Genomic DNA, 15,699 nt, shown 5'->3' on the forward strand with positions numbered 1-15,699 from the left:
GATGGAGATTCCACCACCTCCCTAGGTAACCTATTCCAGTGCTTCACCACCCTCCTAGTGAAATAGTGTTTCCTAATATCCAACCTAGACCTCCCCGACTGCAACTTGAAACCATTGCTCCTTGTTCTGTCATCTGCCACCATAGAGCCCTTCCAGAAACTAGCAAGTTTGCTAAACTGCTACAACCAGTTTAAAACGGGTTGTGGAGAGTCCCCACACAAAAGATGCACTGCTTTAATTAAACAGATTTAAGTGAAATCAGTGCAACTTCTGTGTATAGACAAACCTTTAGCAAGTTATTTGGAAGGTGATTTTTGTAATCACTCTCTGTGCCAGGTGGTAAAATCATAATGTTACACTTGTATGTACAGTACTATGTTTCTGGGACTTTCTGATACTAAATTCTTCTTCTTGTCATTTCAGAGGAGATTTCTGATCTGACTGATCAGATTAGTGAAGGAAACAAGAGCCTTCATGAGATAGAAAAAATCAAGAAACAAGTTGAACAAGAAAAGTCAGAAGTTCAGTTAGCCCTGGAAGAAGCTGAGGTAAGAGGAAGGAAGGGAGGGAAGGAGGTTTGTCTGTTGCTGCATCACTTTCTCAGTCACACAGCAAAAATTTACTGCTTATTATTAGGAGATCTTTCTCTGCTCCTCTGTATTTACACACCAATCTTGCTGGCCTAAATTTTCAAAAGTAACATGATTTTGGCAGCTTCAATTTTTGGGTGTCCAAACTGAGACACCTCTATAGTGACCTGATTTTCAGAAACTGCAAGAAACCCTTCCTCTGAAAATCAGGCCTCTTCAAAGCAGCTCAGCTTGGAGCATCCAAATTCCCAGTCACTTTTTAAAATGCAAGCTGCCACGGGTGGTGGTTTTGTTCATCCAATTTAACACCTTACTGAGTATGCCAAATATCTTGTATTCATCAGCAAATTCGTAACTCTCATCTTCCTCTTTGAGCATTAAAAGCTATAAACTTTATGAAGTTTTATTGTAAATAATGTCTCACTATGGATTGCACTGAGATTAGTGCCCTGCTTTCTTCCTACAATGATAGTTTGCTAAGCAAGAGTAGCAGTCTCATAAACCCAAATGAAAAGAGGCCATTTAGAAAATCTTTAAATCCCAAAGGAGTCTGGTAAAAATCACAGTAATTTTCTGCAGTGACAGGCATGCATACATACATGGAGGACCCACCTCAATTTCTGAGAGTGAACCAGCACTACAAAATTCATTACAGGCCAGGTGGAAATCAGCTCCTGGTTATTCATTTAAAAGGTCAGCTTGTAGATTTCTTGAGGTTTTGGTACACTGTGGGGCTAGGTTGGTGCATCAGTGTCTGATGGCTAATATAGCATGTGGCGGGGGATTTTTCATTAAAGTCAAGTGTTGAATTTTTTGTGTCAATATTTTTTTTGCCCTCCTCTTAACAATGTTTGCAAAAATGAAATTAACCAAATAACTGTAAAATGTTAATACACTAAATATGTGTAACTTTTTTTGGTCTGTTACAGGATGTTTTATACTTGGCAGGGATTTCATGGCCATGTAGACAGGTGTTAAAATCAGAGCGGAGAAAATAGCATCCTTTTCCAGAGCTCTGGGGTGCTGAGAGTGATTATATGTGCAGTGTACATATTTATCTCATGAGAGAGAATACATCCGTTCTTGGGGTTATAATGACACACCTGACTTTCATGAATTATGTGGAATACATCCCAGAATTCTAAGTCTGCAAGCAGATCAGGCTAATGAGTGCAAGGAAAGTTTGTGTTACATCCCCAAAATGATGATGTATCTTATTTAAAAATCAGTTGTGGAGTGCAATATTTTTAATAAGGTTTTTTCTTGTGAATCTCGGCTGCTGGCTGTTGCTTTAATGTGCAGTACTTTTGTGTGCTGTTACCATTGGTGGTTTATTAGTGTGGCGTGTTTGTTAAAATGAATATAGATGGTGCATGGTGACCAGAAATAAGGGATAATTTGCTTATCTGTGTCTTTTGTATGTCATTATTCTATTGATGATATCTCTTGAGACAAATGTAGATCAATGAGTGACTGCTCTCTTCACAAGTACCCAATCCTTACCCAGCTAATCTGCCTGTTTAAATCAGAGGAAGTTTTGGCTCAGTCAGGAATCAGTCTGAATTCCCACTGACTTCAATGGGAGTTCTGCTTAAGTAAGACCTGCAAGTCTGGGGCCTTAGCATTTAACCATATTACGTAAAGTCTCTTGATCGCAATTTATGGGGGGGAAACAAAAACAAAAGTCATGGGATTTAAAATAGGAGGTTACCAGATAGTTTCCTTACAGGTTTTACTGGAAAAGGGGAAGATCTTGATAGCTACATATTTTGTCATGAAAACCTGATACTTTTCATCCTTCTCTTCCTTTTGGTGTCAGGTTAGAGATTCACTTACACAGATCCCACTGCCATCAATGGGAGCCATGCATGCTTCTAGAACAAGATTTGGCAAGGAGTATAGTATTGATGATCATGTGAATGAGTATAGTTAATTTCAGCAAACACATGTACCTATTGATGTAAGGCTGATGGGGAGGTGGGGGGGAAAGACAGATTTAGAGAGGTTTTGCAAACAATCCTGTGGCTGAGTTCTGCTACCACTGAAGTCTTTGGGAGTTTTGCCACTCACTTCAGTGGGAGCAGGATGGAGCCCTTTTACCATTACTGTGTAAAGCTTGTCTGTATACAGTTTTTGTATTGGTACAAAAACTGAGTAGACAAGGCCTAAGACATCAGTTCTCAAACTGTTTGACCATGTGTAGTCTGAAGAGGTGACTGCTCATGTTTCCAGCTGCCAAATTGCATTAAAAGATAGGTAAACACATTAGGAAAGCCAGGTTACTTTTCTCAAGAAGCAACTGTAGTTGCCACAGGTAGATGGTGATGGGTGAGGAGACAGTCAGGAATGAGGAGGTGGTGTCCAGGGTCAATCTCAATGTTGCGATTCATACTTTGAAAAAGTCTAAGGATCTCTGGCCTAAGAGACTTGTTCAGTTGTGTGCCTTTTATTTCAGGGAGCCCTGGAGCATGAAGAAAGCAAGAGCCTTCGTTTTCAACTTGAAATTTCTCAGATTAAAGCAGAGTTTGAAAGAAAACTGGCAGAAAAGGAGGAGGAAATGGAAAACATTAGGTACTATACAGTGAGAAAATGGTTTGTAATTGGTGAAACTCAGAAGTTCTGACGTTTCTTCAAGGCTTCTGCCAGCTTTTCTGATCATCCTGGAAATCTGGCTGGAATAAAGTTTCTTGCAAGCTTTCGGTATTTTCATCTCTGGCCAAAGAAGGAAGCACAGAGATGTGCAAAGCTAAAAACAAAACCAACCGTTGAACAGTTGTTCCGTTAAATGGGTCATGTGTGGGTCAGAGTTAGATGCAGTCCACTTTTTCTAACCAGTTTGGCCATCCCTAAAAATACTTACAGTTTCTTCCGTTTACCTAAAAGGGAGGGGTGTTCCATAGTGGGATTAATCCTGGCTGCAGTATCATGACTCAGAATGCAGTAAGAGAGCATATGAAAACCAGGTAGATTAGCCAAACAAAGACGACACATTCTCCTGCTAGATATAAGGGCATGCCTAGTGATGGGCCAAAGGCTTATCTTCACTAGCAACTTAACACAAGGTAAAGCTCCGTGACACCTGCCCACAGACACACATCCATCATTTGTGTGTGTAGTGGTGGTAATAACACAACTCAGCGGGGGTATAAGGCAGACCTTGGGAGCCACTAAGTCAAAGAATCTGTAGTGTGGAAACAGACTAGTGATGCAACACTCGCATCAAGGGCTGCTATTACACTAATGCCTTCCAACACTCCGCCCAAGAACTGCCCCACAGTAGGCAGCTGCTTAGGGTGCCACATCTGAGAAGATGCTGCAACAACACTGAGACTAAAGCTGGTTGAAAAATGGAAAAACCATTTCAAAACTTCTAAATTGTTTCCTTTTTGCAGGATTCAAAATGGGACAATTTGGGGGTTTTTAAAAGTTTTTCTGACATGTTTAAAGTGGTTTCCCTGTTTCTTTTTTGCCACTCAGTGCAATAGAAAGTGTCTGATATCCAGATTTCTTTCCATTTTTTTCCACTTTTTGCTTTCATTTTTCCTTTTGCCGCCCTGCAACTTCTAAAAACTTCTCCACCCTTTTGGGAAATTAGAAATTAGAGTTAGTTTCATTTTTCCTGTAATTCTGTAATTTTCCCAAAGTTGAAGACGTTCTGAAAAGTTAGTGGCAAAAGGGGCCATCTAGAAATCATTCTTTCTGTCATATTTGGGAGCAAAGAGGAATGAGGGAAGAAACCGGGGGGCAGGGGGGAAGAGTTGAAAATTCAGCATTTGATTAAAAACCAAAAAACTGTGAGAAAGTATAAGCTTTTCACAAAAAGTGGTTGATTTTGAAAACCGGTCATTTTTTGTTGAAAAAATTTTGTTCGGTTTTAACTAAGATCCCTGTGGACATGTTCACCAATAGGCCTACACTGAATTACTGTTCTGCCTGTGGAGTGTCTGCCATCGCAGCCTCCCCTCCCCATGGGGTTCTACTCCATTGTAAGCAGCAGGCCCTTAAAGTTGCAAAACGCACCCTGGAAATCTTTGTGCTGGCTCCCCAGGTACATGCCTGGAAGCAGCACTACAGGGTTCTGAGGAACATTCCTAAAAGTACGGCCCACAAATGAATAGAATCAGGGACCTTGTCTTGGAGGGGAAATAATGACATAAGGATCTGAATGTGGTTGGTGAGCTGGATGGACTACTAGGAAAAAAGAGAGCAGGGAGCAACCGGAGGGCACTAAATCAAGGAACATAGCTAGTAAATGAAAACAGAAATGATGTGGTGTGCAATAAAAAGCTACTACTAGGCAGGGTGGCCTAGTGGATAGTGCACCACAGTGGGACTCAGAAGATCTGGGGTCTGTATCCAGATCTGCCATTGGACTGCTTCACCTTTGTAAGTCTCAGTCTCCCTATGAGCAAAATGGAGTTAATGACGTTGCCCTTTGTGACGTGCTCTGAGATCTACTGAGGAAAAGCGCTATAGAAGAGCTATCATCAGCAATACATATTCAGTGGGCAGGAGAAGCCTGGAAAGCAGTACTAGTGGAAGAAACTTTAGAAGTGTGGGCGTGACTGAGTCAGCCGTGTGATATGGACATTAGAGAGTGATTTTTGGACAGGTCACAGAGAGGCATCACACTGCAGAGTAGGCAGGTGACAGTTCCTCTGTCAGTGGTTAAAATAGATTGAGACAGGAGCCAGAGCTCTAGACAAAGCCGCCAGAGAGGAGCACTGGACGGGGAGTTCTCCCTCTGCTGTTAGCAGAAGGGGGGGAGGGGAGCTGCACTCATCCCACTCTCCCTTACTGTAGCCTGTGCTTTTTAGGTCCCCATGATGCCCACACCTGCGACACTACCTTTAGTTCCGGGCAGCCCGCTGCCAGCAACACGTAGATCCATGTGTCGTGAGTTTATACAAAAAGCACTAAAAATGCTGAATTGACTTTTGAGGGCAGATGAAGAGCTACCAGCAAAGGTGTGCAGTTTGGCTCAGCAGAGACAGAACGGGGAAGATTTATCAAGGGGGACAAGGGATTATCTGAGAATTGAGGGGGATGTAACAGGAAGCAAGGAGATGAAAGCAAGGGTTTTCTTGTTCCTTGGGTTATTTTTTTCCCCTTTGAGTGAGCCCTATTAGGCTGAGGAATTACTCTCCTTTAGAAAAAAGAAAAGGAGTACTTGTGGCACCTTAGAGACTAACAAATTTATTTGAGCATAAACTTTTATGAGCTACAGCTCACTTCATCGGATGCATGAAGCTCATGAAAGCTTATGCTCAAATAAATTTGTTTGTCTCTAAGGTGCCACAAGTACTCCTTTTTCTTTTTGTGAATACAGACTAACACGGCTGCTACTTTGAAACCTCTCCTTTAGAAGTAAATTGGGCAAAATTCTAGAAAATGTGCTATAGGGAACAGTCCTGCAATGTCTCCGAGGTCTCTGACAGGTGCTTTCCATCCCTGATATGTCTGAATAATGGTTTGGTGTTTTGATTATGTGAGACTTGGAACGATTCCCAGACATGCTGGGCTGTTCCTGAGAACTCTGGGGTTGTTGTGAGTGATATGAATCTCAGCACTTATTTTGTATAACAAAGGACAGGAAACAGACCAATTATGGGTCAATATAGTCACTGCCAGAAGCCCTTTAAAAAAATTCAGCAAATATCAGACACTTACAATTCCTTGAATCATTTCCTGGTAGAGAGAGGGGATAATGAAGAACCTGCCAAAACCTCAAAGCATGTGGCTCAGAATCAGGAATTCCTGAGTTCTAATGACTCACTGTATTGCAAGGGACAAACTACATACCTCTCAGTCTCTGTTTCCCCATATATAAAATAGGAATACTTGCCTACCTCTCAGAGGTGTGAGTATTGATTGATGGTTAATGCCTGTACAAAATGGTACAAAATTCGTCTAGAGCTTCAGATGTAAAGCACTGAAGTAGTGCCAAGAATTAAGTATTGTTTGTTGCGTTCAAACCCAGAAGAAAGAATTTGTGACCCTCCCCAGTGTAATAGCCTCAAAGGTGCTATTTGGACATTTAGGGAGGAAGAAGAGGGGAATGATGTGGCTTGCTATGTGGCACATAATAGTCTAGCCTCCTCTGGGCTGTAATACTTTGGTCTAATTTTGGATGTTGGGTTTAGTGTGTGGGTGCTGATTGGTATAGGTGGCCTGTGATATAGAGGAGGACAGACTAGAGGATCTGGTGGTCTCTTCTGGCCTTAAACTCTGACTATGATCAGGAGCTTTTTGAGGGGAGCAGACCGAACTAGTGATCACAATGGGTCATTATGTACTACTGCTGTATACACTCATCCATATATGATTTCATTCCTGAAAATGCAACTCTTTCAGGAAATAAAATGTTACTGGAGGTAATTAAAACTTCTGGGGAGGGAGGGGAAAGATTTCCTTACCCCTATAATGTCTTCTGAATATTACTCCAAAATTAGGAGAAACCAGCAGCGTACCATAGACTCGCTGCAGTCCACCCTTGATTCTGAAGCCAAGAGCAGAAATGAGGCCATCCGGCTGAAGAAGAAGATGGAAGGGGACCTCAACGAGATGGAAATCCAGCTCAGCCATGCTAACAGGCATGCCTCAGAGGCAACAAAGACTGCACGTATCCTGCAGGCACAAATAAAGGTACCCCATTGAGCTGCTACTCAGAACTACCCAACCACAAGCAAGGGCTGGGTTTTATTAATATGTAGCAATTCAAACAGAAAACACACACACACAGAGCAAGTGCTTTTACAGCAATTATTATGAGTACAAACTGAGACTCTGTTCCAAAAGACTAGGTGCAGTTAGCGTGCCATGCAGCGCATGGCCAGTCCTGGGTGTGTGTCTGCTACAAAGTACTTCTTAGCCTATAACATCTTCAAAGAGCTTGATAAAAATTTAATCAGATTCTTCCCGAGGGTCACAGGGTCCTGATGAATAGACAGCCCTCTGTGAGGGGGAAAAGCAGCAGTACAAGGGACTTCCTGTCCCCAGCTGATGGGTCCTTGAAAGGAGGAGCCATTTGACAGGGAGTCAGAATGGCCAGATGATCTGCGTAGCTTCATTTAACTTAATTCTCCAGCAGCCTCTGCCAAATAGTTTCCTATTAAACTGATGTCGGGGCATAAAGTCAGATTTCCTGGAGACTCCTTAATCCCTCACCTGCACTCCCCAGAGGATGAATCCACAAAATACCCCCACTTGAAACCACCACTGACTTGGAAGATGCAGTTCATGGCCCCAACACAGCAGGCCAGGGTGAATTAAACGTGCTATTTCTCACAGCATGGAGGGAGGAAGTCTTTGCAGTACTTTTCTAAGTAGGAGCTAAAACAGCTTCGAGACCTCCTGGATAAGCCTCCATTCCGCATTGTTCAGACAGATTTTCAGAGGCTTTGGCATGGAACAGCAAAGACTTGAGTTCAAGTAGGGTGGCCAGATAGCAAGTGTGAAAAATCAGGACAGGGGGTGGGGCATAACAGAAGCTTATATAAGAAAAAGCCCCGAATATTGGGACTGGCCCTATAAAATCGGGACATCTGGTCACCCTAAGCTCAAGTCCTGTCACGCTAGTGTGTGAGAATGCTGCTGTTTCTGCTCCAGGACCTGCAAGTGCAGATGGATGATTCAGCACACCTGAGTGAAGACCTGAAGGAGCAGCTGGCGGTCACTGACAGGCGGAACAATCTTCTCCAATCAGAGCTTGATGAGCTGAGGGCCGTGCTAGACCAGACTGAACGTGGGCGTAAGCTGGCGGAGCAAGAGCTACTGGAAGCCACTGAACGTGTGAACCTTCTCCACACCCAGGTTGGATTTCAAGGAGTGGGAGGGGAGCGGTTTCCTAAGCGCTGTGTACACTAGTCTCAACAAGCAGCAGTAGTGGCCATTGGAGAAACCTAAAGATTGCACATGCCAGAAGGATATGAATGCCATAACCACCGACCATCATTTGTCAGAGAAGTTTCATTCATTCCACTAAAGAAAATGAGTCAGTCAGTCTCTCTCTCTCTCTCCCCATATTATACTTCATTCCCATCATGATATCAGTGCAGAAGTGATCTAGCCTGCTATAATAAACACTTCCTAGAAAGGGTAAAGATGGAAGTCAGATGATAATTGGGTCTTTACCTTCTTTCACAGGGTGTCATAGAATTTCAGACTATCTTACTACTAGTGTTTACACGCAGCAATGTTAAAACCCAGTTGGGTTTGTGGATTGTATGGACGCTATTTTGATGGGGGGGTCAGGGGAAGTGGTATGTGTGACCTTTTTATGCAAGCTGCTTAGAGAAGCCTTCAGTAAAACATGCAAAGTCCATTCATTATGTATAGCTACATTGAGCAAGACAGTACATTTTAACTGGCAGCAAGTGGCTCCATACCACATCAAAGATCTTCATCAATATAGGGCCATCAAATGGTAGGCTGATGAGGGCTGGGATGGGGAGAGCAGATAAAATAAGTGATTTGCCCTTGTTGCTTGTTACCTCCTTAAGTGGAGACTGTAATTCTTAGCAGGTTCTAGGAGGCTGTGTCTTCACAGACGGGGATGTCCACTCCAAACCCCTATGAGCCCATCTCTAAATAATTAAATACCAGCAGGCGATGAAAGCTTGTCATGCATTAGCAAAACTTGTGCTGCTAACACATTATGTGCTACCTCCTGAACTGCAGCCACAATATTGGATTTCCACTTTAATCACCTTTTAGAATAACTGAATTTGGGCCCTTCATTGACCAGAGCTGAAAACACTGCACCAGTCCCCTATTTCAGTGTTTGGCTGAATTTTTTTTAGTTCCATTTTGTTTGTTAAATACGGATATTCAGAGCTCTGGGAACTTTTTTAAAAAAGATAAAATACACACAATCTAAAGATGGTCTAAAAAATAAAGTCAGGCCCATACCATGTTAATAGATACTGTATCCTGTGAAGTCTAGGGAGCTGCAAAAATAGACGTGTGGTCATAGGTTTGTTGTAGGACTTCAACAATTTATCTATGTCCCTAATAATCTTTCCCCTCCTTTTTTTAACAAAAAGAACACAAGCCTTATCAATCAGAAGAAGAAGCTGGAGACTGACATCTCTCAGATGCAGAATGAAGTAGAGGAGGCTATACAGGAGTGCAGGAATGCTGAAGAAAAAGCCAAGAAAGCTATCACCGATGTAAGTAGATTGGCTGCTTGTTCCCTTTTTGCAGGTATAGCACCATATTCTGACAACACTTCGTGCCCCCTGAATTTCCATTTCTGTGGCTATGGGGCGGGGGGAGGGGGAACGGTTTATTCAGTGGGCTCCAGAGCTGGCTGAAAGGGGTTAATGCTGCCCTGGTGCAGAAAAGGTTGGAGGGAGGAAAAGAGAAACATTTTCTCCTTGGTCAATTTCTCTTCTCCAAGAAGGGGCACATCTGCTGATCCTGAAACTCTGGGTTGGGTCATGTCACCTCCAAATAGATCTTTGCATCTGGACAAGCTGAGACAGTTGGGAGCCCACCCTCCAAGTTCCACTTGGCAGCTGCGTAGATCACAAGAAAGGCTCTGATTGGAGGGGGGACATTCCAGATTCCCAAAAGAGTAATTTTAAAGTCAGATGCCGGCCAGAGATGTGGGATCCACATGACACTACTCTCAGCACAAGACTATGGTCAAGAGAAGAGAGATCGAAGACCTCTCTTCGAGAGCAGAGGAGTCAAGCTAGTGTTGTTTCAGCTCCAGCAGAACTGGAGAAATCAACGTTGCCAGAAGGGTTATATCAGCAAACAATGTGAAATTCAGGGACCCAGGTTTCACAGTGTTGAATCCCCATGCGTTGTACACCCAGAATTCCTGGAGGAAGTTCTTCCTGTATTTTTTTTCCCAACTGTTCTTCAGCTGGTCTATCTCCTTCGGAGGTGGGAGATGTCACCAGTTCAACTCCAGCACAGCAATTATCTTCTGATGGCTGTACAGTGACCTATCCAAAATATGTAGCTGGACCTTGGTGTTATCATATCTGTCTGTTCAGAAATAGACTCATTGCACCGCTGTTAGCAATGTCAGCAGAAAGACCCAAGACACAATAGGGCATGGCCTCTGAACTCTTCGTCCCTAGATGTGGTACCTCACAGTCACTGCCGGCACAGACTGGGGAAGCTTCCCTAACACTGCCCAGACTCTACCTATTCTATGGATAAATAGAGAATTGGTCTTTCAGGCCTGTTAGCCCAGCAACTTTCACAAGCATTGCATCTAGACCATTTTTAGTACAGCCTGTATAAAATGTGTGTAACAAATGGCACAGTTTTACTCAACAGAAAAGCCACATACAGGTATTGAAGTAGGAAGCTAGATCTTAAATCACAGAATTAGAAGAGAGAGATGGAAAAGACCTATTAGGTCTGTCAAGGTTCCTTCCACTCTGAACTCTAGGGTACAGATGTGGGGACCTGCATGAAAGGCCCCCTAAGCTTATTCTTACCAGCTTAGGTTAAAAACTTCCTCAAGGTACAAACTTTGCCTTGTCCTTGAACCCTATGCTGCCACGACCAAGCGTGTTAAACAAAGAACAGGGAAAGAGTCCACTTGGAGACGTCTTCCCCCCAAAATATCCCCCCAAGCCCTACACCCCCTTTCCTGGGGAAGGCTTGATAACAATCCTAACCAATTTGCATGGGTGAACACAGACCCAAACCCTTGGATCTTAAGGACAATGAAAAAGCAATCAGGATCTTAAAAGAAGAATTTTAATTAAAGAAAAAGTAAAAGAATCACCTCTGTAAAATCAGGATGGTAAATACCTTACAGGGTAATCAGATTCAAAACATAGAGAATCCCTCTAGGCAAAACCTTAAGTTACAAAAAGACACAAAAACAGGAATATACATCCCATTCAGCACAGCTATTTTACCAGCCATTAAACAAAAGAAAATCTAACACATTTCTAGCTAGATTGCTTACTAACTTAACAGAAGTTCTGAAGAGCATTCCTGACCTGGTCCCGGCAAAAGCATCACACAGACAGACAGACCCTTTGTCCCCACCCACCAGCTTTGAAAGTAACTTGTCTCCTCACTAGTCATTTTGGTCTGGTGCCAGGGAGGTTATCCAAGCTTCTTAACCCTTTACAGGTGAAAGGGTTTTGCCTCTGGCCAGGAGGGATTTTATAGTTCTGTATACAGAGAGGTGGTTACCCTTCCCTTTATATTTATGACAAGGTCACATTGTCTGTCCATCAAATCTACTTGTGAAGGACAACTCTCTACAGAGTACTCTCTGGTACTTTGTTCAGTCTAGTGTAAATGATACAAGCAGTGGGGCTTCCCTCACTTCTCTTACAAGCCTCTTCCCACAGTCCAACAGACCTCACTGTGATGTTTTATCTGTATTTTAGGCAGCAATGATGGCTGAGGAGCTTAAAAAGGAGCAAGATACTAGTGCCCACTTGGAGAGAATGAAAAAGAACATGGAACAGACTATTAAAGATCTACAGAAAAGACTGGATGAAGCAGAGCAAATAGCACTGAAAGGTGGCAAGAAGCAGATCCAAAAGCTGGAGTCCAGGGTAGGTTTTCTGTCCTGTTTATAGGCCTGCCAAAGAAGAAGATACTTCATAAAACTCAGACAATATGGTTGCTCTGGACACAGTCACTTCTGACCTTGGCTTAGGGACCATCTATAAAGTAGAAAGAACTCTTTAGAGATTATATTAAGCGTAAACTCTTTTAAGAGTTACACCTAGGCCAGGTGTGAGGTCCACATGGACCCATCTTTCCCTTTTATCACCTGACTTGGTTGGCATAGCAATGTGGTTGTTGTAGCCAACACCAAGTATATGATGAAGTCCATGCTTAAAATAAGGCATAAAGTCTGAAAATGGAAAAGCCTCTATGCTTCCAGCTTAGCTTGTGACCTCTTTGGAGTATTTGTATGTTTGTACAGTTTCTAGTATGTTGGGGTTACAGTCCTGATTGGAACTGCTAGTGCAATATGAACATTATGTAATAAAAATGCATAATAAACTGGGTAGAAAACCAACATCTACATGGAAATTTTGGTCTACTGCTGAAGCACATACTTGGAGATATGTGACAAAGGGTCCTGCAAAGATGAACATCACTTAAACTGTAAATTAAACTATTTGATGTTTAAACATGTGGAATTGCATAATGTTTCTTCTCTTGCAGGTACGTGAGCTGGAAAATGATCTAGAGAATGAACTTCGTCGCAATACAGAAGCCCAGAAAGGAGTCCGCAAATATGAGAGACGCATAAAGGAGCTGACTTATCAGGTACTGTAGCAAAAACCCCAGTCCTTCTAAGTATTATACTAAACTGTGGGTCCCTGGAGGAAATGTTTTCTTTCAAATACAGTGTTGAGCTGCATCCTTCACCCAGTGGAAATGAGCACTGCCAAAAGCTTTGTCTGTGCTAGTGAATTTTAGAAAAACACTTTTCAATGCTACCCTCAATTAACCTAAACAATTGTTAATCTAGTGTAGTTGGAGCTTTAGCATTTTTAACACGGTGCTATTTAAACCTGTCAAGGAGCATCCGTAGGTACCATTTTTCTTGATGCATGAGAAGGAGACTCCAGCTCTCTCACTCAGGTATTGACCCTACTAACCAGAATAAAATAGATTAAATTTACTTTTGTCACTGGAATAAAAAGATAAGCTTCCACACGCACAGGGAGAAGATATGCACTGGGGTACCATTTTTACTCTATAGAGTAGAAATGTCCTTCATCATCTCTGCATTATTCGTTAGGGAGTCTGTATCACTATGCTTGATACTTTCTAAATATATTTCCTGATAGTTCCTTCCACTGCTCTGTGTTGGTTTTACCGTTGAAACAAATACATACCCTTGGTCAGTCCACTAGAATATTTTTCTTATCTCTATACATAGTGATACTAGTTGAACTGTTTTGTTTCAAAGTCCTAAATTTCCAATGTGATAGAAATAATTGCCTCACAAAACTTACTCAGTTTGTGACATACTCGTACCTTCTGCCTATACATACCATTAAAGCATTTTTTCTGTTTGCTTGATGTAGGCAGAGGAAGATAAGAAGAATCTGACCAGGATGCAGGAGCTGATCGATAAGCTGCAGTTAAAAGTGAAAAGCTATAAGCATCAAGCTGAGGAAGCTGTAAGTGACAGGAACAGTTGTGACATGGATTTTTTTTTTTTTAAATTTAATCAAGTCATGCCCTCACTGACAATTGCATCCTTGGTCATTTGAGCTCACATCCTCAGAGGCATTTAGGCACCTCGCATTGAAACCAATGAGATCTAGGTACCTAAATACCTTTGAGGATCTGGGTCTCAGGGCCTTCATATACTAAAAATCATTTAGCAGTTTTATTAAATATATTCAGCTTAGCTGAAGATCTATGTAGTACTGATTTACACTGTACACTCCCTACCCGTTCCATCTTAAGCAGCTTGCACTTGGTGTTGTGTATGGATATAGTTTTCCGGAGCTGTCTTTCTGTGTATCCTGGGCAAGGGGTTTGGATCAACCAGAGTGAAACTTTTCATGACATTCTGTTAACCCGCTAAGTCGGTGATTACTGAAAAATGACTATAACGTAGTTCCACGTTAGAAGGGTTTTTTCCCCATCCTGAAAGTTTCCCTTAAAATGGGGAGTACTGGTGAAACCAGCAAAACATTTGACTAAATGTTTGCATCGCAAAGGTTGGTTAAGCCCCACGGATATTTGCCGCTTAGTCTCACACACTTGAACCTTGCCTGGTACTGAAGATCACCGTTTTCAAATCTACAAGGGAAAAATTTGTCTAATCCTTTGTCTTACCAGGAAGCACAATCCAATCAGTATCTTGCAAAGTACAGGAAGCAGCAACATGAGCTGGATGATGCCGAAGAACGGGCTGAAATAGCTGAATCTCAAGTTAATAAACTGAGGACCAAGACAAGAGATATTGGGATAAAAAAGGTATGGTGTTATTCTGCAGAATAAGTGAGTCTCTGCACACTGACACATGTGCACACATACACGCAGAGGAAGGAGAACTGATCAGCACAGCTCTACATCAGTACTATACGAGATAGGAAAATTATTCCATATCATAAATCTGAACCAGATTGAAATGTGAGTTTTTATTGCAGCCTTCTATTTTTTTACATTACGGAAAAACTTTGGGAGAGTGACCTGAACCTTATAACCTGCCAAAGAAACATGTCCTTAATATATCCCAATACAAACTTTGTTACTTGAGCAGCTGTAACTCGAAGAGAGTTTTTGCCAATACATAATCAAATATTATTCTTTGATAGTGGGTATTCAAAAGCATCGTCTCTTGCAATGTACCATGGATTTCTACCTGTCCTGTAGGGCCTCTTCCACAACACAGTGCAGCCTGAGGATTATGGCACTGGCAGATTTTTTGGTTACACACAATTTCACCTTCATCTTGAAACTGCGCTTTCAGTGCAGGGTGATAGCTTTTGCAGTTTGGGGTGTTAGTGATTGGCTGTATAGGCACTCTAAGTCATTCATATTTTATTAATATTTGTATGTGGGTTTGCATTTGGAGTAAAGGGAACTTACCACCAAGCTGTTGAATAAAGGTTCCAAATTTCTTACCTTTGGGGATGTGGTTTGACCTGCAGTTGAAAGAGTGAGAGAGCCTTTGATTACCCAAATCGTAACAGGTGCAAGTATGCTCCTCATCCACATATGAGGCATTGAACAAGGAGTTGGAATGATCTTTGTCCACTTGACTTAGAGGCATAATCTAAACTCTGAGGCTCAAGATTTTAGAAATGCATGTGTCGGGTGACCAACCCCAGCCATGATGGCACAAAGAAAACCTCTCTCTCTCTCTCTCTCTCTCTCCCCAGAACTTAAAAAGGAGATTTTATCCAATCACCCTCTCCTTTGTTATGATATCCATTGTGTGGCAAGATTTTTCCAATTTCCTTTGCCTGCCCACACCAGAATAAATCATATGGGGCTAGGTCCTCCGGTGGTGTAAATTGATATACCTTTCTCGATGATGAAGCCACACTGCCTTACGCCAGCTAAGGATCTGGCCTTCTATACCTTTAGGCCCTGTGCTGGTGCTGGAACTATGGGTGAAAATGTGGCTCCCTCAATGTTG

General features: G+C 42.3%; 1 protein-coding gene across 1 annotated transcript in view; it reads left to right on the forward strand.

Moving 5' to 3' along the window:
- MYH15 (myosin heavy chain 15) overlaps nucleotides 1-15,699 on the forward strand; it is a 60,786-nt gene that overhangs the window by 43,556 nt on the left and 1,531 nt on the right. Inside the window, exons 33-41 of the mRNA XM_084641840.1 lie at nucleotides 424-548; nucleotides 3,046-3,161; nucleotides 7,043-7,235; nucleotides 8,199-8,402; nucleotides 9,635-9,760; nucleotides 11,963-12,133; nucleotides 12,756-12,860; nucleotides 13,628-13,723; nucleotides 14,394-14,531. Coding sequence (XP_084497966.1) covers nucleotides 424-548; nucleotides 3,046-3,161; nucleotides 7,043-7,235; nucleotides 8,199-8,402; nucleotides 9,635-9,760; nucleotides 11,963-12,133; nucleotides 12,756-12,860; nucleotides 13,628-13,723; nucleotides 14,394-14,531 — 1,274 coding nt within the window. The remainder of the gene's footprint in view (nucleotides 1-423; nucleotides 549-3,045; nucleotides 3,162-7,042; nucleotides 7,236-8,198; nucleotides 8,403-9,634; nucleotides 9,761-11,962; nucleotides 12,134-12,755; nucleotides 12,861-13,627; nucleotides 13,724-14,393; nucleotides 14,532-15,699) is intronic.

Source organism: Lepidochelys olivacea (assembly GCF_965140295.1).
Source record: "Lepidochelys olivacea isolate rLepOli2 genome assembly, chromosome: 1".
In the NCBI taxonomy this organism is placed as follows: Eukaryota; Metazoa; Chordata; order Testudines; family Cheloniidae; genus Lepidochelys; species Lepidochelys olivacea.